This window comes from Calypte anna, unplaced genomic scaffold (assembly GCF_003957555.1).
Source record: "Calypte anna isolate BGI_N300 unplaced genomic scaffold, bCalAnn1_v1.p scaffold_177_arrow_ctg1, whole genome shotgun sequence".
NCBI lineage: Eukaryota > Metazoa > Chordata > Aves > Apodiformes > Trochilidae > Calypte > Calypte anna.
Genome location: NW_022045463.1, coordinates 11,272 through 35,611, shown reverse-complemented (window position 1 = coordinate 35,611; position 24,340 = coordinate 11,272). Strand labels below are relative to the sequence as shown.

General features: G+C 45.9%; 1 protein-coding gene and 1 non-coding gene across 5 annotated transcripts; both read right to left on the bottom strand.

The window, feature by feature from the left end:
- Positions 1–93: 93 nt before the first annotated feature.
- Positions 94–23,497, bottom strand: KHDC4 (KH domain containing 4, pre-mRNA splicing factor). Of its 4 annotated transcripts, none has more exons than XR_003988879.1 (14): positions 23,313–23,496; positions 22,939–23,179; positions 20,482–20,604; positions 20,077–20,156; positions 19,413–19,465; positions 10,628–10,791; positions 10,065–10,276; positions 8,344–8,404; positions 7,572–7,629; positions 6,016–6,269; positions 4,734–4,889; positions 3,662–3,746; positions 2,394–2,485; positions 94–1,418 (listed from the first exon to the last, which is right to left on the bottom strand). XR_003988879.1 is itself a non-coding variant. In XM_030468577.1 (14 exons), the coding sequence occupies exons 1-14, from the start codon at positions 23,396–23,398 to the stop codon at positions 1,219–1,221; spliced, it is 1,899 nt and encodes a 632-aa protein (XP_030324437.1). In that variant the 5' UTR covers positions 23,399–23,497; the 3' UTR covers positions 94–1,218. The 4 variants fall into 4 exon arrangements, 3 of the variants coding, with proteins under 3 accessions (XP_030324437.1, XP_030324438.1, XP_030324439.1); XM_030468577.1 differs by having other exon boundaries at positions 3,662–3,774; positions 20,482–20,610; positions 23,313–23,497; XM_030468578.1 differs by having other exon boundaries at positions 3,662–3,774; positions 23,313–23,497.
- Positions 10,359–10,485, bottom strand: LOC115600250. The gene has a single exon (XR_003988880.1).
- Positions 23,498–24,340: the final 843 nt, after the last annotated feature.

Here is a 24,340-nt window from a genome sequence, read left to right as displayed (position 1 = left end):
CGCGCTCCCGCCGCCCCTCCCCTGAGGCGGGAAAAGGCGCGCGCGGGGGGAGGGGCGCGAGCCGCGTCCTCCCCTCACCTCAGGCAGCGAGAGCGGAGGATTTATACATTTATTTATAATGAAAGTACAGTTCTCATTATTTACAACAGATAGGAAAGACAAAGTCTGTACAAATGAGCCAACGCCGTCTTTTCAAGGGTGCGGCAGCGAGACGCGCGTCCCCGTTTTAAAATTTATTCCTCTGGTTCTGAAATGCTGCTCCCCAGAGTTCTTCCTACGGCAGCTCCAGGTGCACGTCCTGCTCAGCAACAGCCCAACAACTTACACCCAAGTTCCACGTTTCAAGGTAAAAGCAAAGTCTGTAGTGGGATCTGGTCGCTGCCTTGAGGTCCTGATAACTCCCAGTGCAAAAGGAGGTGGAAATGGGTAAGGGAATGGGGAGGTGGGGATGAACCTCGCCAGGAGGAATGCTGTCCGGATCCAAGGTGACTGGAGAGCAGGAAGGATCAGCACTACAGTGCCAAGTCCACCCAGGGCTAGATGAACCCCTCCATAAAACTGAGCATCCCCCTCCTCACCCCAACATCTGGCTAGAACGAGAAGCTGTGGGTTAGTCAAACCTCCCCTTAAAAGAAGTAAGTGCTGAGTGAGAGGAGATGCTTAAAGTAAAAACACATTAGAGAGTTTTAGGAAACGTGATCTTCGAGTTGTTCAGAACTACTGTACAGTCCTTTCCTTTACTGAAAGTCTGAGCATTGATGCTGAGTCACAGTCAGCTCTAGGGCACTGCAAACACAGGCTGGAGACAGAACACTCCATAAAGTACAAACATCAGGTGCAGAATAAAGCCAGCAGAACTGACTCTTTCCATTTTTAAGTTATCCTGGAAAAATGGGAAATGCTGACCGACGGGTTTCCCTCTCTTAAAAGTACCTCCCCCACTGTGTAAGGGACTAGCCCTGTCAGGATACCTTTTCCAACTTTTTTTTTTTTTTCCTTTTCTTTTTTTGGACAAATTCACTGCAGAAATCAGGATTTTAAAAATAACGCAGCCCTTTAAAGGGAGAATACTGAACCTCGAGCTTCTGCAAATGTAAAAACAATGCCTATTTGCAAAGTTCCTTCTGTAATATACATGCATTATTGCTAGAGGGGGGGAAAAAAAAAAACCAAAAAAAAAACCCAAAACCAAGATGAATGAACATTCTTCTGCAGGTTTTATGGTGCCATCCAAAAGGGCATCTGTTGTTTAGCTCGCTGTTGTGAGGAAGGGTATTGGTATCCCAAACTCCATCCCTGTGAAAAAGTACTTGCGTTTTTATGGCCCCCGTGTTCCTCCTCTTCATCGGATGAATCTCCAGCATAAGCTACTAATCCAAAGCCCTTTTCTGCAGTTTTCATCTTCTTAGCTTGATGATCTAGGAGGGGAAAACAAAACAAAGCCCACCCCCGGCCCCCCAGGAAGGAAAAAATAAAAATAGAGAGATAAAATGCCCCAAAACGAGTTAATAAAAAAAGACGTTAATTGTAAATCGTTAGTTGGACACCATTTTGAGGTCACAAGGCCAATGGTCATCAAAGGTCGAATGCCACACGAACAGCACCAGCAACAGCACATGTGATCCATCAGAACCATGTAAGAGAACAGAGAAAGAAGAAAAAAAACACACAAAAAAGGTAAAGTTAGCAAACAGGTCGAAGTGATGATAATTTCACCGTTAAAGAGATAAGTATGTAAAAGAAAAGTAGAAATTTTGTTCAAAAGAAAGCTAGCAGAAGAGCAATCTCTGGGACCAATACTGCAGAAAAACTAAGGTTAAACAGGCTAATGGGATGTACCTGCAGACCTGAAAGGCACTGAACTAGGCAGAGAGTTAAAACTGTAACATTTGACCAAGTGGCAAATACATGATAAATGACAGACCTACGAAAGGATGAAATCTGACAGGATTTCTGTTGTTGGCAGGAATAACTCCTGTCTGTAAATACACACCTGAAACCACAACTCCCACTGATACTCCTCAGTGCCTCTAGAAATAGCTGCTCACACTGGAAAGCCACATCAGATCTGTGGTACAAAACAAGCCTAGGAGATGCTGTGCCTCAGCCAACTGCTGGGTCAAATACACCTTGTCTTTGGTCCTTCACTTAATTACACTCTCCTCGTTCATACTGATACTTATTACAGTTTTAAGAGAAGCATCACGTGTGTACCAGCACAGCAATCAGCAGTTTTAGACCTGCTTTGCAACTTGGACAATGTGGTATGAAGAACAGCCAAAAAAAAAAAAAAATTTAAACAATTTTTAAATTTAAACAAATATTAAGACCAGCACAAACTCATTTGGGAAAGGAAACTTGACATACAAATGTATTTTATTCATCACACTCACCATGGCTGCCTGGTAAAGACCCTGCACCACTTCTGTCTTCGGCCTCTGATTTGATCCCAGTGACAGGAAAAGCTGGTGGAGGCATCAACTGCCTGGATAAAGCAATGCAAGCCCTTACTTCTGCTTCTTTCAAACCACGTAGAGTCAAAAGTAACAGCCAACAAATAACTCAGTTCTTGACCCAAGGAGTTTTAACTTCTGTCTGACTAATCTGGTGATGGAGTGACTGCATCAGTGAACAAGGGAAGAGCATCCACCCCTGGGGTCCCCAGCATCCACCCCTGGGGTCCCTGTTAGAGCAGGTCCAGAGGAGGCCAGGAAAATGATCCAAGAGCTTGGACAGTTCTGGCTCAGCCCAGAGGAGAGAAACTTCTGGGGAAACCTTATTGTGGCATTTCAACACCTAAAGAGGGCTTTTAAGAAACATGGAGAGAGTCTTTATCAAGTCTTTATCTCTTTATCAAGAGAGTCTTTATCAAGGTCTCTAGTGACAGGAGGAGGGATAATTGTTTTCAACTAAATGAGGGGATATTTAGATTAAAGGAAGGAATTATTTTCTGAATGGTGGCAAGACACTGGGTTTCCAGGGATATCCCCTCCCTGGAAGTGTTCAAGGTCAGAATGGATGGGGCTTTGAGTAACCTGATGGAGATGTCATCACTCCCTGCAGAAGAGGGGGCTGGACTGGGTTATTTTTTAAGGTCCTTCCCAACCCCAACTGAGCTATGATGCTCTGAAATAAAAGTGCTATCCTCTCAGTTTTGTGTCTCACTGGGAGGAAGAGCAGTGATGATTTCAGAGCTGTGCTGAACTGACTATGAAATGGAGAACACAGAAAACTATACCAATAAACACTGGAATGAGCAGAAAACAAAAGGGACAGTGAAGTAAATCTTCCCAGGAAACTTCAGGCTGCAAAATTTCAAGTTTACAGCTTTTTTAGTTTTTTTTTTTTTAAAAAAAAAGCAGCCTGGAATAATCTGAAGCTGATCTATTTCACAAGAATACCCCACTACCACCAGAAGCTGGCAAAATACCAGACCCAGACAGAGGAAGAGCACAGAGACACAGGGAGGAGAGAAAACAAAAAGCTATTTTCATGATGTAGCAGGAACAGCTTAACCCTTGCATCCCTCATCCTTAAAAACAAAACCCAGGAAAAAAAAACAACCCAAACAATCCCCTCAAGTCACAGGAGAGAACCCAGATCACCTCTGAAAAAAGGTTTTAATCATAAGAGACCTGAAGAGAAGTGTTTCCCCACTCACCTGTCCCTCTCTCTCTCCTTTCCTGAGGAACTTGCTGCCTTGGATCCAGCTCCATCGAGTTCACTCTGACTGGAGAAGCCTGTACCTAAATTAGTCATATGAATGGGTCCATGCTATGAGCAGAAAAACACACGGCATTAGCAAATCTACAACTACAACACAAGCTACAGCTCCTTAATGATAATGACAGGAAAGCCAACTTTTCAGAGCATATTGCCAATTAGCAGAAGGAACCACTAATGGCCACTGATAAATAAAAATGCTTTCTCCTCAAAACACTCAGTCATGTAGTAAGGAACATGCCTGGGCACGGGTATGAAAGATACCTCACCACTTACTCCACTGCTCAGGACAGTAAAGGAGAGCTGCTTAGTTCACAGATCAACTTATTACTAATTCTGAATACTGCACAGAGCTCAGATCAGAGTAAACTCTGCTCAAGATACCAATATAGATGGTATTTTAAGATACAGATCATCAAGATACTGATTGCCTAACATACAGGCAGCTCCTTATTGCAAATCTTTTATTCAGGGTTTCTGCCTGTGAGCAGGGGTCTATCTCCAGAAAAGCATTTGCAGAAATTCCCTCTTCTCACATGCAAGCCTGAAGGACTTTTTTTTTTTAATGACTGTTCAATATTTACTATCTAAAAAAAAAAAAAGTCACTCTTAAAATTAGGTTCCTCCAAATCCTCTCAAGTGCAACCTGCAAGAAAGGTGAACGGGAAAATCTGGAAGTTACATTTCCCTCCCCCACCTCAAATAACTCCACCCCAAAACCCACATAAAACCCTAAATAATCTCTTTCTTAACTACCCAGTAACTCACTAGTGGTGTCTCTTTGACCTGAATGCACCACAGTTCTACAGGAAAAATGGGATGGATGGATGGAAAGCTGCCAATTCCCAGCCCAACAGCAGTGCATCCACCCAAAGAGAACAGAGCTCTCCAGGTTCTGTACCAATTCCTGCCACCTGCCAAACATCTCCTGGGACTGTTGCCACTAACACTCCCTCTCTATCAAAAGTTCCACTCTGGTGAATGAAAGAAAATTGCTGATTTTATTCCACCTGATATCCCAGCAGTCCTGACTCTCTCTCATCCGGTAGCTCCTCAGTGAAGCGTCTCTTTTGACCCTGGGGATGGGGCTGGACTTGTGGCTGGGTACCAGTTGGCATGCTGGTTTTTACTGGGGCAGCAGGAAGAAAAGGACCGTTCAGAGGACTCTAATATGAGGAAGTTGAAAACAAAACACAAGAAAAGTTTGAGAATGTGCCTAGGAAGGGTTTAGGGTGTAGACAAGAGGAACAGACAACTGGTTTCTATGGGCAGAACCTATGGAAAGCTCAAAGGAATTTCAGGACTTGAAGAGAAAACAAGTATTTCATTTAGAGAATGCTCCAACCTCCCACTGCTCACTCAAATTCATTGTACCTACACTGCAACAGAGCCTGTGAGAACACTTTTTGTGAACAAGCAGCCCCCTGCAAACATCCTTTATGCCACAAGATGAAAAAAGGTGTAGGAAGCAGCCACACCAACAATTTAATTGCTTAATCAGAAACATCAGCAAAAAAATATCAAAAAAGCCCCTCAGAGAATTCTATGTCTGGAACTATTTTAAGTCTTCTACTGTTTGTAAATAAACAGTTTAGAATTACAGAATGTTAGGGGCTGGAAGGGACCTCTAGAGATCACCCAGTGCAACCCCCCTGGCACAGCAGGATCACCCAGGGCAGGACACACAGGTACACATCCAGGGGGGGTTTGGAAGTCTCCAGATGAGGCCCCAAAACCTCTCTGAGCAGTCTGGGCCAGGGACCCCTCACCCTCACAATAAAGAAGTTCACCCTTACGTTGAGATGGGACTTCCTATGCTCTAACTTCAACCCTATTATTTCTATCATGTTATTCCTACCACTGAACAGAGATTGTCCCCCCTTCCTCTTGCCCCCCACCCCTCAGATAATGATGGACATTCAGGGATCCCCTCTCAGTCTTCTCCAGGCTGAACACCCCCAGGGCTCTCACTCTTTCTCCCCAGCAGAGATGCTCAAGTCTCCTCATCATCCTCACAGCTCTCCCTTGGCCTCTCCCCAGTAAATCCCTGTCTCTCTTGAACTGGGGAGCCCCAAACTGGACCCAGTATTCCAGGGCAGAGCAGAGGGGGAGGAAAACCTCCCTGGATCTACAGGACACACTTTTCCTGATGGCCACCACTGGCCCTCTTGGCCACCAAGGCGTATTACTGACCCACAGCAAGATTCCAAGGGGTTTTTCCATGGAAAATGTCCCTCAGGATGTCCCCTCTCATTGACCATTCTAGGGAAAATAATTGGTGGAAGGTGATACCTGGCCAGTGCTGGCTGGAGGCTGAACCTGAGGTATTGGGTACTGCGTGGGCACGGGTGGAACTCCTGTGGGAAGTGTTGTAAGGACTCCAGGTGCCAAGGGCACTGCAGGGGGTACTATGCCTGGTACACCATAGGGTGGCTGTACTGGTTGTTGAGGAGGGGGAACAACAGGATAACCAGACTGGTACCCATTGGAAGGGTAATAGGATGGCTGGGAGGGAATGCTGGTCAGAGAGGCAGGCTGGGTGAAGCCTGGGGAGAGAAAAGGGGAGAGAAAAGGGTCAGGTAGTCACAAAAAAAATAAAAAATAAATCTCTGATTGAAATTAGCAAACATCAAATAAGCCAGAATTCTGTGCAACTGAAGGAAGTAAAATCTTCCATGGGTATTCCACAAAAGTAACTGGAAGAACAGCTCTGTCACATGCATAGAATCATAGAATGGGCTGGGTTGGAAGGGACCTCAGAGATCATCAAGTCCAACCCTTGATCCACTCCCCCCGTGGTTCCCAGCCCACTCAGTGCCACATCCAGGCTCTTTGGAAATATCTCCAGACACGGAGAATCCACTACTTCCCTGGGCAGCCCATTCCAATGCCTGATCACCCTCTCCAGAAAGAAATTCTTTCTCATCTCCAACCTAAACCTCCCCTGGCACAACTTGAGACCCTTTGTGCCCTCTTGTCTTGCTGAGAGTTACCTGGGAAAAGAGCCCAACACCCCCCTGGCTCCAACCTCCTTTCAGGGAGTTGCAGAGAGTGATGAGGTCTCCCCTGAGCCTCCTCTTCTCCAGCCTCAACACCCCCAGCTCCCTCAGCCCTTCCTCACAGCAATTCTGCTGGATCCCTTCACAGCCTCCTTGCTCTTCTCTGGACCTGCTCCAGCACCTCAATCTCCTTCCTGAGCTGAGGGGCCCAGAACTGGACACAGGACTCAAGCTGTGGCCTCCCCAGGGCTGAGCACAGGGGCAGAATCCCTTCCCTGGACCTGCTGGCCACTCTGTTCCTGAGCCAGCCCAGGATGCCATTGGCCTTCTTGGCCACCTGGGCACACTGCTGCCTCCTCTTCAGCTTCCTGGCAATCCAGACTCCCAGGTCCCTTTCTGCAACCACTCTGTGCCCAGCCTGGAGCTCCCCATGGGGTTGTTGTGTTGAACCTCATCCCTTGGGATCATCCCAACTCTCCAGTCTGTCCAGGTCCCTCTGCAGAGCCCTCCTGCCTTCCAGCTGATCCACACTCCCCCCAGCTTGGTGTCATCTGGGAATTTGCTGATGATGGACTCAATCCCCTCATCTAAATCCTCACTAAAGACATTGAACAGCACTGGGCCCAACACTGATCCCTGGGGGACACCACAGCCGCCATTTTGATGCAGCCCCGTTCAGCACCACTCTCTGGGCCCGTTCCAGCAGTCCCTGACCCAGCACAGGGTGCTCCTGTCCAAGCTGTGGGCTGACAGCTTTTTCAGGAGGATGCTGTGGGAGACGGTGTCAAAGGCTTTGCTGAAGTCAACTCCAAATGCAACTCCAAAGGTTTCACTTGTGTTGACATTTACCTGCTAAGGGTACTGCAGTGGTGATCTGATTGACAAATCGGGAGTACTCAGCATGCACCTACAAAGAATTTAGGAAAAATTAAGATAATTAACACCTATTTACTACATTAATCTCTTCCAGACTAAAGGCATGTTAACCATGCATCCCCAGAAATCCATAGGGGGACTTTTCATTACAGAATATACTGTAATGAATATTAAAAAAAACCCAGCAATGATCCAAACATAAAAACTGAAAACAAAAACCCATGGACCAAAGCCACCACCTGAGCCCTGCTGAACATCCCACTAAGCAGCAGGCTGGGCTGAGAGGGATTTCTGTAAAACACAGGATTATCCTTCACAGGACACAGTGACAAAACACCCCAAAGGACCTCAAAGCTTCCATCTGTTTTTTCATGAGATTTTGTAGCTTATTAGCTTTGTAGTTTATTATCCAGCCTAACAGGGACCTTCCTCTCTATTTGAGTTCATAGAACATAAGCTGAGAATTTTCTCTCTGTACATCTGATTTTCTGAAATTTTTTCCCACTTCAGGAAAGATAAAGCAACTGGACAAGATTTAAAGCTAAACCAAAGGAAGCTCCAGCAATCAGGAAAAAAAGAGGATTCCTTTATGTTTGAATACAGACAATCCCCTGCCCACCCACTGTTCAAGAAGCATTTGCCTTTTTTTTCCCCAAAATTCCACTTCAGGCTGAGAAATATTGTACAAAAACTGAACAGCAGGTACAAGAGGTTCTGAAATCACTTATTTGTAAGAGTTACTCACAGTTTGCAAGAGATTCTCACACAGCTTTTTAGCAGCTGCCAAACCTTCTGGCTTTGGGTGACTGAAAATATATATAAAATATATATAAAAACCACAAGGAACAAGCACTGAACACTGACTTGCTGAGCAAAGCATTCTGAGCTCTTCCCTTAAGGCTCAACATCACTCAAGCCCCAAAAGAACCCAGCTTTACTGGGTTCCAAATCAAAATAAAACCTTACAGGTGAGCATCACTTCATTTATCACCAGAGAGTTGGTACCTTTACCACTTTAGAGAGATTTCAACTAAAATAAAGGTGAATAAAGTGAAAAAACTCTTTAATTTACATTAAATTTGGTATCTTTGCCACTTTAGAGAGATTTCAACTAAAATAAAGGTGAATAAAGTGAAAAAACTCTTTAATTTATATTAAATTTGGTATCTTTACCACTTTAGAGAGAGTTCTACTAAAATAAAGGTGAATAAAGTGAAAAAACTCTTTAATTTATATTAAATTTGGTATCTTTACCACTTTAGAGAGATTTCTACTAAAATAAAGGTGAATACAGTGAAAAAACTCTTTAATTTACATTAAATTTGGTATCTTTACCACTTTAGAGAGATTTCTACTAAAATAAAGGTGAAAAAGTGAAAAAACTCTTTAATTTGCATTAAATCTGGTATCTTTACCACTTTAGAGAGATTTCTACTAAAATAAAGTTGAATAAAGTGAAAAAACTCTTTAATTTATATTAAATTTGGTATCTTTACCACTTTAGAGAGATTTCTACTAAAATAAAGGTGAATACAGTGAAAAAACTCTTTAATTTACATTAAATTTGGTATCTTTGCCACTTTAGAGAGATTTCTACTAAAATAAAGGTGAATACAGTGAAAAGACTCTTTAATTTATATTAAATTTGGTATCTTTACCACTTTAGAGAGATTTCTACTAAAATATAGGTGAATACAGTGAAAAAACTCTTTAATTTGCATTAAATCTGGTATCTTTACCACTTTAGAGAGATTTCAACTAAAATAAAGGTGAATACAGTGAAAAAACTCTTTAATTTATATTAAATTTGGTATCTTTACCACTTTAGAGAGATTTCTACTAAAATAAAGGTGAATAAAGTGAAAAAACTCTTTAATTTACATTAAATTTGGTATCTTTACCACTTTAGAGAGAGTTCTACTAAAATAAAGGTGAATAAAGTGAAAACTCTTTAATTTGCATTAGATTTGGTACCTTTACCACTTTAGAGAGATTTCTACTAAAATAAAGGTGAATAAAGTGAAAAGACTCTTTAATTTATATTAAATTTGGTATCTTTACCACTTTAGAGATTTCAACTAAAATAAAGGTGAATACAGTGAAAAAACTCTTTAATTTACATTAAATTTGGTATCTTTGCCACTTTAGAGAGATTCCTACTAAAATAAAGGTGAATACAGTGAAAAAACTCTTTAATTTATATTAAATTTGGTATCTTTACCACTTTAGAGAGATTCCTACTAAAATAAAGGTGAATGAAGTGAAAAAACTCTTTAATTTACATTAAATTTGGTATCTTTACCACTTTAGAGAGATTCTTACTAAAATAAAGTTGAATAAATAAAGTGAAAAAACTCTTTAATTTACATTAAACTAATTTCCCACACAGATGAATAATGAAGCTGCCTTCCTGAGTGATCAGCAGCAATTTTAATTGATTAATTGATTAATTTAAAGCCCTGATACCTGATGTAGATGTACATGGGTTCAAAAGCTTCTCTGCCTGATGCTGGCTCGATGCAACCTGAGCCTTTCCCACGGAGAAAGACTTTGGCACCAGTTTCAATCTGGATGTGCTGCAGATAGGAGCACCCAGGCCCTTCCACCTTCTCCTTCACATTAAATGTAGGTACAGCATGTTCCAGACCAACAAATAACTTATCCTGCACATAATGCATCTGGAAAAGGAAGAGGAAAAAGCTTGTTGTTTCCTTCTAGGAGGAAAATTCCTCCTTTTGCTGGAAGCTCAGGAATCTTTTCTAATGTTGGATGGCACAGTCAGCCCTGTGCTTTTCTGGGAGCAGGACTGCTCTCTCCATCCCTTCTTTTTTAGGAGGTTTCTGTCATCCAAGTCTCACTCTTCAGACTCAGTCCTCAGTCCTCCAGTTTTCACAACAGCCACAGGGCACTTTTTACTTGAGATTTTTTTTTTTTTTTTTTAATTAAAAGCACATTACATGTAGATTTTGTAACAGGTAAATCTTGCAATCAGTGACATTCCATGAAATTCACATCAATTCCTTACTCACCCCTGACTGGAAAGGAGGTTTTTGGCCAACTGCTGGAGATAACTGAGTAATAGGTGCTGGCTGGTGATAGACAGTGACTGTGGCTCCATTGAAGGTTGGACTGGAACCTGTGGCTGCTTTCACTACTCCATTAGTAATTATCTCTTTAATTCTGTTAACAGCTCCTGGGTGACAAAATAAGAAAGTCAGGTTGTAAGTCTGTCAGGTTGTAAGTCTGTCAGGTTGTAAGTCTGTCAGGTTGTAAGTCTGTCAGGTTGTAAGTCTGTCAGGTTGTAAGTCTGTCAGGTTCTAAGTCTGTCAGGTTCTAAGTCTGTCAGGTTCTAAGTCTGTCAGGTTCTAAGTCTGTCAGGTTCTAAGTCTGTCAGGTTCTAAGTCTGTCAGGTTCTAAGTCTGTCAGGTTCTAAGTCTGTCAGGTTCTAAGTCTGTCAGGTTCTAAGTCTGTCAGGTTCTAAGTCTGTCAGGTTCTAAGTCTGTCAGGTTCTAAGTCTGTCAGGTTCTAAGTCTGTCAGGTTCTAAGTCTGTCAGGTTCTAAGTCTGTCAGGTTCTAAGTCTGTCAGGTTCTAAGTCTGTCAGGTTCTAAGTCTGTCAGGTTCTAAGTCTGTCAGGTTCTAAGTCTGTCAGGTTCTAAGTCTGTCAGGTTCTAAGTCTGTCAGGTTCTAAGTCTGTCAGGTTCTAAGTCTGTCAGGTTCTAAGTCTGTCAGGTTCTAAGTCTGTCAGGTTCTAAGTCTGTCAGGTTCTAAGTCTCTCAGGTTCTAAGTCTCTCAGGTTCTAAGTCTCTCAGGTTCTAAGTAAGTCTCTCAGGTTCTAAGTAAGTCTCTCAGGTTCTAAGTCTGTCTCTCAGGTTCTAAGTCTGTCTCTCAGGTTCTAAGTCTGTCTCTCAGGCTTTAAGTCAGTCTCTCAGGTTCTAAGTCAGTCTCTCAGGTTCTAAGTCAGTCTCTCAGGTTCTAAGTAAGTCTCTCAGGTTCTAAGTAAGTCTCTCAGGTTTTAAGCCATTTATATTTTGGTCCTTGTCAACTGCCCAGGTTACTCAAGTGGTGAAGTGATGAGTTCCTGTCCCAACTCTGACAGAAATTCAGGGTTCTTTCTGCACTCCCACCCTGCTGAAGCTGAGGCCACCACGTGCAGGTGGGCAGCTGGACCCCACAGATCTCAGCAAATGCTCAAAACATTTCCATGAACCCTGCAGAGAATTTACAGCTGCAGGAATGGGGAAATTACAGGGGAAGAACTGCTGACTGGCTGTGGAAATCAAAGGAAATACAAGGGGGAAGGTTCAAGAGACAACTGAGGCGAGCACCTGGATTGCTACACAGAACAAATGACCACCTGAGAAGGTGGTAATTTTATAATTAGCAATTTTTTTTGAGCTTCTAATGGAAATGTTGATATTTCACCCAAAACGTTCCTCCTTGGATGTGAAAGGAAAAGATTTCCCTGCCACACAAGTGTTGTAGCAAGGACTAAACTCACACAAAAGCTGTGCCTGCACAGGGACCCTCCCCACTCCCCTCCTTTCACTGAAATCATTGAAGTTTCAGCTTCCCAACAGCACCTTAGGGAAGTGTGAGCAGAGACAAATGTTTAAAGGAGCTTTGTTATCAACACCAAGATATTTACAGTTGTCCTGGTTTGGACCAGGATAAAGGTGGTTTTCTGTTTCTGTACTTTTGCTTTTAGCTAAGTCCCTTGTAAGTAGTCTCTCTGAAATTAACAGCAAGTTTCTCATGCAGTGTGTGTGCTTTTAGGATTGATAACACTTGATGTTTATAGTTACTGCTAGAGACTGGTATGCAGGGCCAAGGACACTGATCAGCTCTGCATGAAAACATTTTACCGTCTAGGAGGATACAGAGGTCCCACCAGAGCCCTCCTTTAGGGAGGAACAGACAAGATAGATGCCAGAATTGACCAAACAGAGTATTCCATCCCATATACGTCACACTCAGTATAAATTTGAGGCATCACGTGGGCCGAGCCAGATCTTTTCCTGCTTCCCTTCCTCCCCGGCATCCTGGAAGGATCCTGTCCGTTTGTCTGCCTGTGGTCCTAATCCGTGCCAGCCCATATCTGTGTGTTCCTGCCTCCGGTTCCCGACTGCTGCCGACTCCAGGAGTCCAGCCTGGACTTTCCCAGGGCTGCCCTATAGCCTCGGTGGTGACGTGAGAGTTATTGGGGGAAAGGGGGGAGGAATGTGGTTTCCATTTTCCTGTATATTTGTATATATATATAGTAATTTTTCCCTATTTACCATTACTGTTTCATTAAAGTTGTGTAGTTTAGTTTCCAACTCATAAGTCTCTCTCCCTTATTCTCTCTCCTTTCTTCATCGAGGGGAGAGAGAGATTAAAGAGAGCATCTGTTATTCGGTTTAATTGCCGGGCCAGTGTTAAACCGTGACAGATTTATTGGCGCCCAACGTGGGGCCATAGCTGCTTGGCTCGAGTCCAGTTTAAATTTTGACCAAATTGCCTGAACAGTTTGAATTCCAACTCCAGTGAAAGAATGGCTTTCCTGAGCTGGAATCAGACCTTGTTCTTTGGAAATTTCACAGGGTTGGAAATTAAACCAATCATGCCGTACCTCTGGTATTTAGGGTATGCAATCTGCTTATTCGCAGCTGGAATTGCTGTTACTATGTGGTTTTTCTTCCGTAAGAAATGCTTAAGAACCATCGTTGCAATATGGTCCTCAATACTGATGTATATCATCGTGCATGGTGTAGTGGTGTTTCATAGAAGGATTAAGAACTTTGTTGGTAATTACATTTTCAGCCTGCTTTTGAGGAAATACACCACTCTTGGGCTGAGTTCAATGGATTCTAGTCAAAATGGCATTATGATTGTTATAGTTTTGAACCTCCTGGTTCTTGTAGGCATTGTTGTTCAGGTGTCTGTGAATATTTTCATGTGCTACCATATGTTGGTGAGGAATAAGACAATTACAACTAGGGGAACGAGCACACCTCGTAAAGAGAGCACCCCCACTCCTGCCTCTGCAGCCGCTTCTCGCCCCCCCTCACGCAAGGGCACAACTCAGATAAAGCCGGCCAGCATTGCCAGCTTATCGGCTACAGCTCCAGTTGCTGTGTCTACTCCCACAGACACTGCCGCTGCTCAGAAAGCAAGCCCTGCTGCTGCTACTGCTGCAGATGCCTCAGCCTCTCCCCCTCAGCCCACACAGTTACTTGTTGACCCTGTAACTAGGAAAAAAGGAAAACAAGGGAAATCAGAAATTAACCCTTCCAAGTCTGAACAAGATGACCAGGTGATAGAGGAAATAGAGGATAATGGCTCTCCTTCCAGACCAGGTAGAGCAGCTAGTGCAGAGTCAGATGAGGACTCAGACTCAGAATCTACTCAGCCCTATTCCATGAGAGACTTGCGTACTCTGAGAAAAGACTACAGCCGTTTTACAGGTGAACCACTCCTCTCTTGGTTATTCCGATGCTGGAATGATGGGGCTGCTACCATAACATTAACTCAGAAGGAAGCCAGGCAGCTGGGCCCTGTAGCCAAAGATGCAGCTATTGATCGGGCATTTGGGGAAAAGGCTGGAACTACTAGCCTGTGGAAACGACTCTTGTCAGCTGTCAGGGAGAGATATCCCTATAAAGAGGCAATAGATTGCCCACAGGTCAAAGCAGCCACACTTGGGAAAGCTATCAGGTATCTGGAAGAATTGGCTGTACGAGAAGTGATCTATAATGATGATGACATTGAAGACCCTTATCACGTACCATGTCCTAAACCTATGTTGCAAAGGTTTGTGCATGCTGCACCATCACCTTTTAACCATACTCTATCAGTACTGCTATGGGTTCCTGTAGAAGTGGATACAACTGTGGGTGATGTGATTAAAACTGCACGAGAGTGTGAAGAGGCTGTCACAGCCCCTCATCGGGCCTGGGTCTCAGCTATCAAGAGAGCATCTGAGAAACTGCATTCACCCCTTTTTCCTCAGACAGACGGAGGACGCCCCATTGCCACCATTAAGAGGAGACGCCCTCCTATGAGACAGAATCGAGGGAAACAGAATATCCCAAGAGGAATTCTATGGGCACTCCTGTGTGAGTGTGGAGAGGACATGACAAAGTGGGACAAGAAACCTACTGCTGACCTACAGGACCGAGTGATTAAGTTGATGAGTAAGCCGAAGGCAAAAGGAGGTCCTTCTAAAAAGATGGCCGCTCAAGTGTCCAGTGTGGAATTACCCAACCCAAAAGTGCTGGTGACTCAAGATCCATGCACATCAGGTGTGAGTACTGGGGATGCAAGCTCCAGTAATGCACATACTGACAATGCTGTATGTGCTCAAGCTTAGAGGTGCCCTGCCTCCAGCCAGGTGGAGGAGAGGGACAACCGAATCTATTGGATTGTGTGGATTCGATGGCCTGGCACATTAGAGCCACAAAAGTATAAAGCCTTGGTGGACACTGGTGCACAGTGCACCCTAATGCCATCGAATCAGAAAGGCACAGACTCCGTCACTATTTCTGGAGTGACGGGAGGATCTAAAGAACTGACTATTGTGAAGGCTGATGTGAGCCTCACTGGAATAAAGTGGCATAAACACCCAATAGTGACTGGTCCAGATGCTCCGTGCATCCTTGGCATAGACTACCTCAAGGGAGGTGATTTTGAGGACCCGAAAGGGTACCGCTGGTCCTTTGGTACTGCAGCTATTAAGACTGAGAACGCAGAATGGCTGCATACTTTGTTTGGCCTTTCAGATAAATCCTTTGTAGTGGGATTGCTGAGGACTACAAACCAGCGTCTGCCAACTGCTACTTCAGTAGTGCATCGTAGACAATATCGTGTCAACAGAGATGCTGTGGTCCCCATTCACAAGCTGATCCGGCAACTAGAGAGCCAAGGAGTGATCAGCAAGACTCATTCACCCTTCAACAGTCCTGTATGGCCAGTGAAAAAGCCAAATGGAGAGTGGAGGCTGACAGTGGACTATCGTGCCTTGAATGAGGTTACACCACCACTAAGTGCTGCTGTGCCGGACATGCTAGAACTTCAGTATGAGCTGGAGTCAAAGGCAGCCAGGTGGTATGCTACTATCGATATTGCTAATGCATTTTTTGCTATTCCTATAGCACCAGAATGCAGAGCACAGTTTGCCTTCACCTGGAGAGGTGTCCAGTACACTTGGAATCGACTGCCCCAGGGGTGGAAACACAGTCCTACCATCTGCCATGGACTGATCCATGACACCTTGGAAAAGGGTGGAGCTCCAGAACATCTACAGTACATCGATGACATCATTGTGTGGGGTGACACATCAAAGGAAGTCTACGAGAAAGGTAAGAAGATAATTGAAATCCTTCTAGAGGCTGGTTTTGCTATTAAAAGAAGCAAGGTCAAGGGACCTGCACAAGAGATACAGTTTCTGGGAGTTAAGTGGCAAGATGGACGTCGCCACATCCCAATGGACGTGATTAACAAAATAACAGCTATGGCCCCACCAACTACCAAAAAGGAAACTCAGTCCTTTTTAGGAACTGTTGGTTTCTGGAGAATGCATATTCCTCTTTATAATCAGATTGTGAAACCTCTCTATGAGGTTACCCGGAAGAAGAAAGACTTTAAATGGGGCTCAGAACAACAAGCTGCTTTTGAGAATATTAAACAGGAGATTGTACAGGCAATGGCCCTTGGACCAATTCGAACAGGGCCAGACATCAAAAATATTCTTTACACCGGAGATGGAGGTGATGGTCCTACATGGAGCCTCTGGCAGAAAGCTCCAGGAGAGACTCGAGGCCGACCTCTAGGATTTTGGGGTCGAAACTACAAAGGCTCCGAAGCCAACTACACAGCCACTGAGAAAGAGATACTGGCCGCATACGAAGGAGTCAGAGCTGCTTCAGAAGTGATTGGTACTGAAGCACAGCTCCTCCTAGTACCACGATTACCTGTACTGGGTTTTATGTACACAGGTAGAGAATCTTCCCATCATGCTACCGATGCTACCTGGAGTAAATGGATTGCTTTAATCTCACAGAGAGCTAGGATAGGAAGACTCAATCGTCCAGGAATTGTAGAAGCAATAACACATTGGCCAGAAGGCAAACACTTTGGAATGCCACCAGGAAAAGTGGTAAAACGGGCTGAAGAAGCCCCACCATACGACCAACTACCAGAAAGTGAGAAACAATATGCTCTTTTCACTGATGGATCCTGTCGTCTGGTAGGAGGCCATCGAAGGTGGAAAGCTGCCGTATGGAATCCTACACGACTAGTTGCAAAAACAGATGAAGGAGATGGTGAATCAAGTCAATTTGCAGAGGTAAAAGCTATCCAATTGGCTTTGGATATTGCTGAACAAGAAAAGTGGCCGAGACTTTATCTCTATACTGACTCATGGATGGTAGCAAATGCCTTATGGGGTTGGTTAAAGCAGTGGAAGCAAAACAACTGGCAACGTAGAGATAAACCTATCTGGGCTGCTGAACTTTGGAAAGACATTGCTACTAGGTTAGAGAAACTTGATGTAAAAGTGCGTCACGTAGATGCCCACGTACCTTCATATCGAGCTACCGAGGAACATCGAAACAACCAACGAGCAGATGAGGCTGCTCAAGTGTTCCAAATAGATCTGGACTGGGACCATAAAGGTGAACTGTTTTTGGCCAAATGGGCCCACAATGCTTCAGGTCATCAAGGCAGGGATGGAACATATCGATGGGCTCGTGACCGAGGGGTGGATTTATCTTTGGACTCTATTATGCAGGTTATCCACGATTGTGACATATGTGCTGCAATTAAGCAAGCTAAAAGGTTGAAACCTCTTTGGTATGAAGGGAGATGGTCAAAATATAGGTATGGGGAGGCCTGGCAAGTCGACTACATCACATTGCCTCAAACTCGCCAGGGTAAGCGTTATGTGCTTACAATGGTGGAGGCAAGTACAGGATGGCTGGAAACATATCCTGTGCCTCATGCCACAGCCCGGAACACTATCCTGGGCCTAGAGAAACAAGTCCTGTGGAGACATGGTACACCAGAGAGAATTGAGTCAGATAATGGAACTCATTTCAAAAATAGTCTCATAAATAACTGGGCCAAAGAACATGGTATTGAGTGGATATACCATATCCCCTATCATGCACCAGCCTCAGGTAAAATTGAAAGGTACAATGGTCTGTTAAAAACTACCTTAAAAGCAATGGGTGGTGGAACTTTCAAAAATTGGGACAAGCACTTGGCAAAAGCCACCTGGTTAGTTAATACCAGGGGTTCCATCAATCGAGCTGGTCCTGCTCAGTCAGATCTTCTACATACAGTAGATGGGGACAAAGTGCCTGTGGTGCATGAGAAGAATCTGCTAGGGAAAACAGTTTGGATTTATCCTGCCTCGGGCAAAGGTAAACCCATTCGTGGGGTTGCTTTCGCTCAAGGGCCTGGACACACTTGGTGGGTGATGATGAAAGATGGAGAAGTACAATGTGTACCACAAGGGAATCTAACACTAGGTGAGAATTCCTAATTTCTGCTTGTCTAGTTTAATCAGTAATGCATGGACTCTTTGGGAGTCATGAACTTGTATCCCACCATAACTACTGTTATGTGAACTGTTGTATAAACTAACAGTGTTCTATGAGTGTTTTTCAGGATGATTTTGTGGTGATAAAACCAGAACTAGGTTCATCGGCTGGCATCCAGTAACTTCCTTGAAATTACCATCTGCAACCTGCAACTTGTGGACCATGGACATGAACTGTAAAGACTGGTCCTTCTTTTGAGAATCTGCTACAATAGATGAACATCTGCAATTGTAGACTGAATTACTTAGTGATTTTTAGCACAGAGAGATAGTAGTAATTTGTGTATAGATATGTTTAAGGATAAGAGTTAGTAATGATTGGAGCATGACGCAAATGGTATGGAATAAGGGGTGGAATGTCCTGGTTTGGACCAGGATAAAGGTGGTTTTCTGTTTCTGTACTTTTGCTTTTAGCTAAGTCCCTTGTAAGTAGTCTCTCTGAAATTAACAGCAAGTTTCTCATGCAGTGTGTGTGCTTTTAGGATTGATAACACTTGATGTTTATAGTTACTGCTAGAGACTGGTATGCAGGGCCAAGGACACTGATCAGCTCTGCATGAAAACATTTTACCGTCTAGGAGGATACAGAGGTCCCACCAGAGCCCTCCTTTAGGGAGGAACAGACAAGATAGATGCCAGAATTGACCAAACAGAGTATTCCATCCCATATACGTCACACTCAGTATAAATTTGAGGCATCACGTGGGCCGAGCCAGATCTTTTCCTGCTTCCCTTCCTCCCCGGCATCCTGGAAGGATCCTGTCCGTTTGTCTGCCTGTGGTCCTAATCCGTGCCAGCCCATATCTGTGTGTTCCTGCCTCCGGTTCCCGACTGCTGCCGACTCCAGGAGTCCAGCCTGGACTTTCCCAGGGCTGCCCTATAGCCTCGGTGGTGACGTGAGAGTTATTGGGGGAAAGGGGGGGAGGAATGTGGTTTCCATTTTCCTGTATATTTGTATATATATATAGTAATTTTTCCCTATTTACCATTACTGTTTCATTAAAGTTGTGTAGTTTAGTTTCCAACTCATAAGTCTCTCTCCCTTATTCTCTCTCCTTTCTTCATCGAGGGGAGAGAGAGATTAAAGAGAGCATCTGTTATTCGGTTTAATTGCCGGGCCAGTGTTAAACCGTGACAACAGTACAAAGCCAAACCAGTCATAACAAAACCCCTTCATAAAAGCCTCTTCATCACAAATAATGAGGGAAAAAACCAGAATGTTCTGGACACTTACTGTCAACCAACTCCCGAGTCTGACCCTGGACATGAAGATACAAGGGACGATCCCTGGAAAGGAAATGTCAAACCATGGCCATTAAACCCACAGAGAACAACCAAAAATGGGTTCACTCTAATTCCTGGATTCACTCTAATTCTCTTCCAGTCATTCAGACACACAGGGTCTTCCATAAAAATATGAAATGCTCTTCAGATAAGGACATGAGCACATCCTCACTGAGAAGTGCTCACCAAGCAAAGCTCAGCCCTAAAACCAAGTTATTTCCATGACAACTTATTAATTTGCCACTGAAAACTTTCATTTGCTCACCCACGTGAAAAGTTAACTAACTAAAAGCACTGAGGAAATATTAGCTCTGTTCCTAACTGGAAAGCTGCCTGCTCTTGGCAAACTGCACACGAGATCCTGTGTAGTGTTCAGTGGGAAGTTCAGCACAGCCTGAGCTGTCACATCCCCAGAGAGTTTGGGTTTTATTTCACTCTGTCAATATTAAGGAGGTAGGAAAGCAGCTGTGCACTCAGTCCTGTCCTAAACACATTCCAAACACCCAACAGGAGCTTGCTCTGAAGCCAAAGGTGAAGTTGCTCGTGAAAAAGAAACAGAAAAGCCCTCCAGGTGAGGGAAAAAACCCCAGAAATCCCCAAAAAGAAATACAAACCCAGGTCCCACTTTTGCTTTCTCTTCTGCAGTCATGAATCTCCCTCGAGTAGAAACAGCTGCTCCACTCAGTCGACTGATCTGCAAACAATTCAAAAATAAAACCAGGGACAAGATTACCAAGAATGAACAAAACACACTTAAAAAACTCCAAGTGGTGTTGGATAAAAAGACCAAAAACCACTCATAGACTGAAGAGTGCCTGCTGGAGGATATGAGCTCTGCTACCTTGCCTCATCACATGACATTTTCTTCAGAAAACCAACCAAGTACTAAACAAAGGGTCTTCAAACACACAGTGGGTTTTATAAAAATAAGACACAAGCAGGAAGCAAGCTCTTAACTTTACAAACAGGTCCAGCTGTGCTGGTAACCCCAAAAAACCAGTCCCAGGTCCTGACCATACCTCATCCTGAGTCTGTCCTCTGGTCAGCAGGTTTCTGCAGGTGAGGGGAACATCATTGATCTCCACCTCTGCCACCACCAGGTCATCTTTGCTTTTACTTGTAGCTGGACCTTTTCCCAGAGCCTGCAGCTTTAAAGAGAACAGTTGCAAAAGCCCAGTGGGAAGCAAGAGATAAATAACATTCCAAGAATTTATTTATTCCAGAGGTGAATACCTTATTTTTCCCCCCCCTTCTTGTTTCAAGCTGTTGAACTGTATAAATATTAGCAGAAAGTACATTTTATCTTACTCCTTCATATCCTCTCCTCACAATTGTGAGCAGAAATAAAAGCACTATTTTTATTTTCAGCCCAGTTTAATAGAATGGGATTAATGATTCTGGTCTAGAAACAGAGACACGGATGCAGAAATAAAGAATAAAGCTGCTCAAACAGAAACCAAAGCATCTTCCACCTGCCCTGACATCTGCCAGAAACCTGTGAGAGCAATTAAAACACTTGGAGTTCTCTCAACACCCCTTGCACAGGCTTAGAATTTCTGATCCTCACACCTCCCTCACCTTCTTCTTTCAAAAAAGGGCTTAATATTTTGTGTCTTTAGCTAAATACCAAGAAAAAGATTCCAAAGAGGAGTTGGTGTTACAAGACCTTAGAGGCTTTGCCACCCATCCAGTTAGATGGCACATCCTTCTAAAAATTCTGAAATACTTTTGGGGCTGTAAACATGAAATAAGGGAAACTTTCAGTAACATCCCACGGGTATTCACCCACTCACTGTTATTGATAACTAATATTAGAGAAGTTTGGAAGGAAATCTGCAAACTTGGCTCTCACACATTTTAAACCTCTCTCCTTAAAACCTCTCTCCTCAAAACCTCTCCCCTTAAAACCTCTCTCCTTTAGAACCTCTCTCCCTTAAAACCTCTCCCTTAAAACCTCTCCCTTAAAACCTCTCCCTTAAAACCTCTCCCTTAAAACCTCTCCCCTTTAAAACCTCTCCCCTTAAAACCTCTCCCCTTAAAACCTCTCCTCTAAAACCTCTCTCCTTAAAACCTCTCCCCTTTAAAACCTCTCCTCCCTTTAAGACCTCTCTCCTCTAAAACCTCTCTCCTCTAAAACCTCTCCTCCCTTTAAGACCTCTCTCCTCTAAAACCTCTCTCCTTTAAAGCCTCTCTCTTCCCTTAAAAACCTCTCTCCTTTAAGACCTCTCCCCTTAAAACCTCTCCCCTTAAAACCTCTCTCCTTAAAACCTCTCTCCTTAAAACCTCTCCCCTTTAAAACCTCTCTCCTCCCTTAAAGACCTCTCTCCTCTAAAACCTCTCTCCTCTAAAACCTCTCTCCTTTAGAACCTTTCTCCCTTAAAAACTCTCTCCTTAAAACCTCTCTCCTTAAAACCTCCTCTTCTTTAAAACCTCTCTCCTTTAAAGCCTCTCTCTTCCCTTAAAAACCTCTCTCCTTTAAGACCTCTCTCCTCTAAAACCTCTCCCCTTAAAACCTCTCCCCTTTAAAACCTCTCTTTTTAAATCTCTCTCCTTTTAAACCCTCACCCCTTAACAACCTCACCCCTCAACAACCTCACCCCTCAACAACCTCACCCCTCAACAACCTCACCCCTCAACAACCTCACCCCTCAACAACCTCACCCCTCAACAACCTCACCCCTCAACAACCTCACCCCTCAACAACCTCACGTTTCAGGACTGACCCTATTACTGACTCTGGCAACCTGTATCTCATCCTTGTTTTAGGGTGAGTTCCTGAGCACAGCCCAGGTCAGAGCTCCCCACGTTGTTCAGAACTTGGGCACCAGGCTCCTGCTGGTCAGTTCTTGAAGGATGAAAATAATTTGGTGCCTTATTAAATCGATTTATCTGGTTTGTTTTTTTTTTTTACATCATCTCTACTGCTTAGAAAATACCACAGGGAAAAAAAAAATTAATATTTCCTACAGGTGAAGCCTTAGAGGTGAGCAGGACAGGACAGGACAGACCTCACAGCCACTGCTGGCTGCTACGCTGAACACAACAAAACATTAAAAAATAAAAACATTTAAAGTTTTTCCCATTATTTTGCGTTGTATCCTGGGACACAAACCCCCCACCCTTCTCATCTCACCGACAGACATCCCAACAAACCCGGGGTTCGGGATCCCAGGGCTCGGGGTCCCGGGGATTGAGGTCCCGGGGGCTCGGGGTCCCGGGGATGGAGGTCCCGGGGTCCCGGGGGCCGAGGTCCCGGGGATCGGGGTCCCGGGGATCGGGGTCCCCGGGGGATCGGGGTCCCCGGGGGATCGGGGTCCCGGGGGGATCGGGGTCCCCGAGGATCGGGGTCCCCGAGGATCGAGGTCCCGGGGTCCCAGGGTCTCGGGGTTTGGGGTGCCGGGGATAGAGGTCCGGGGATCGAGGTCCCGGGGTTCGGGGTCCCGGGATCCCATCCCGCAGCCCCGTCCCGCACCCACCTTGTCCGCCCCGTTGGGCGCCGGCTTCAGTTTCCCTTTGGCCATTAACATCGCGTTGATTTTCGCCGCCACGGCCGCCGCCGCATCCAAAGCTCCCGAGGGGGCTGCGGAGCTCTCAGACCCCGCCACGGCCGAGCCGCCATCGCCACCGGCACCGGGAAAGGGGCGGCCGGGGAGCGGGGCGGTACCGGGGAGCAGGAAGGCGGGGGCCGGGCCGGGTTGGTCCCACTTACTGCGGCGCCTGGAAAAGCGACAGAGAGGCCTCAGCCCCGCCGGGACCTCCGCACCCCCCGCACCGCCGACACCGGGACCCTTCCCCCGGGCCCTCCCTCCCTCCCCCCGAGTCCCCGCCGTTCCCGCCGCCCCCTCCTCACCCTCCGCCGGTCCCCGCGTCTCGCTGCCCTCCGCCTCCCGCTGACATGGCTCCTGCCCGGCTCCTCCGCGCCAGCCCCTGCGTCATTTCCGGCCTCCGGGCCGCCTCCTAACGCCCCTTCCGGACGTTGCCGGAGTAACGGCGGGGGCCGGGACCGAGACACCGGGCGGGGAGCGGGGTGTGCGGGGGATGTGGGGCGTGTGGGGAGCGCAGGGGGTGCGGGCGCTGCCCCCGCTCTGTGCGGGGCCGCGGGATCCCGCCCACCGCTCGCGCACGGCGGGGCGGGGCGGGAGCGCGCGCAGGCGGCGGGGGCTGCCGGTGGTGACGTCACGGGAGAGGGCGGTGGCGGCGGCGGCGGTGGCGGGAGAGCGCGCGCGCAGGGCCCGGGGGGTCACGTGAGCGCAGCGCGGCCCCGCCCCTCCGTCACCCCCACCCCCCGTCAGCCCGGCGCCATCTTGGGTCCCGCGGGAAGAGGCGGAGCCGCCATCTTGAGCCCCGCGGGAGCGGGGAGTGACAGAGAGACACGGGGCGTGACAGAGAGACACGGGGAGTGAGAGAGAGACACGGGGAGTGACAGATACGGGGAGTGACAGAGAGACACGGGGAATGTGAGAGAGACACGGGGCGTGTGAGAGAGACACGGGGCGTGTGAGAGAGACACGGGGAGTGAGAGAGACACGGGGCGTGACAGAGAGACACGGGGAGTGACAGATACGGGGAGTGACAGAGAGACACGGGGAATGTGAGAGAGACACGGGGCGTGTGAGAGAGACACGGGGAGTGAGAGAGACACGGGGCGTGACAGACACGGGGAGTGACAGAGAGACACGGGGAGTGACAGAGAGACACGGGGAGTGACAGAGAGACAGGGGGAGTGAGAGACACGGGGAGTGTGAGAGAGACACGGGGTGTGACAGACACGGGGGGTGTGAGAGAGACGGGGACACGGGGAGTGACAGAGACGGGGAGTGACAGACACGGGGGGTGACAGAGACACGGGGAGTGAGAGAGACACGGGGCGTGACAGAG

Coding starts and splice junctions, on each gene's coding strand:
- KHDC4 (XM_030468577.1), bottom strand. CDS start 23,398: ATGACGCAGGGGCTGGCGCGGAGGAGCCGGGCAGGAGCCATGTCAGCG. Junction 23,180..23,312: donor GACGCGGGGACCGGCGGAGG/GTGAGGAGGGGG, acceptor TCGCTTTTCCAG/GCGCCGCAGTAAGTGGGACC. Junction 10,792..19,412: donor GACTCGGGAGTTGGTTGACA/GTAAGTGTCCAG, acceptor TTTGTCACCCAG/GAGCTGTTAACAGAATTAAA.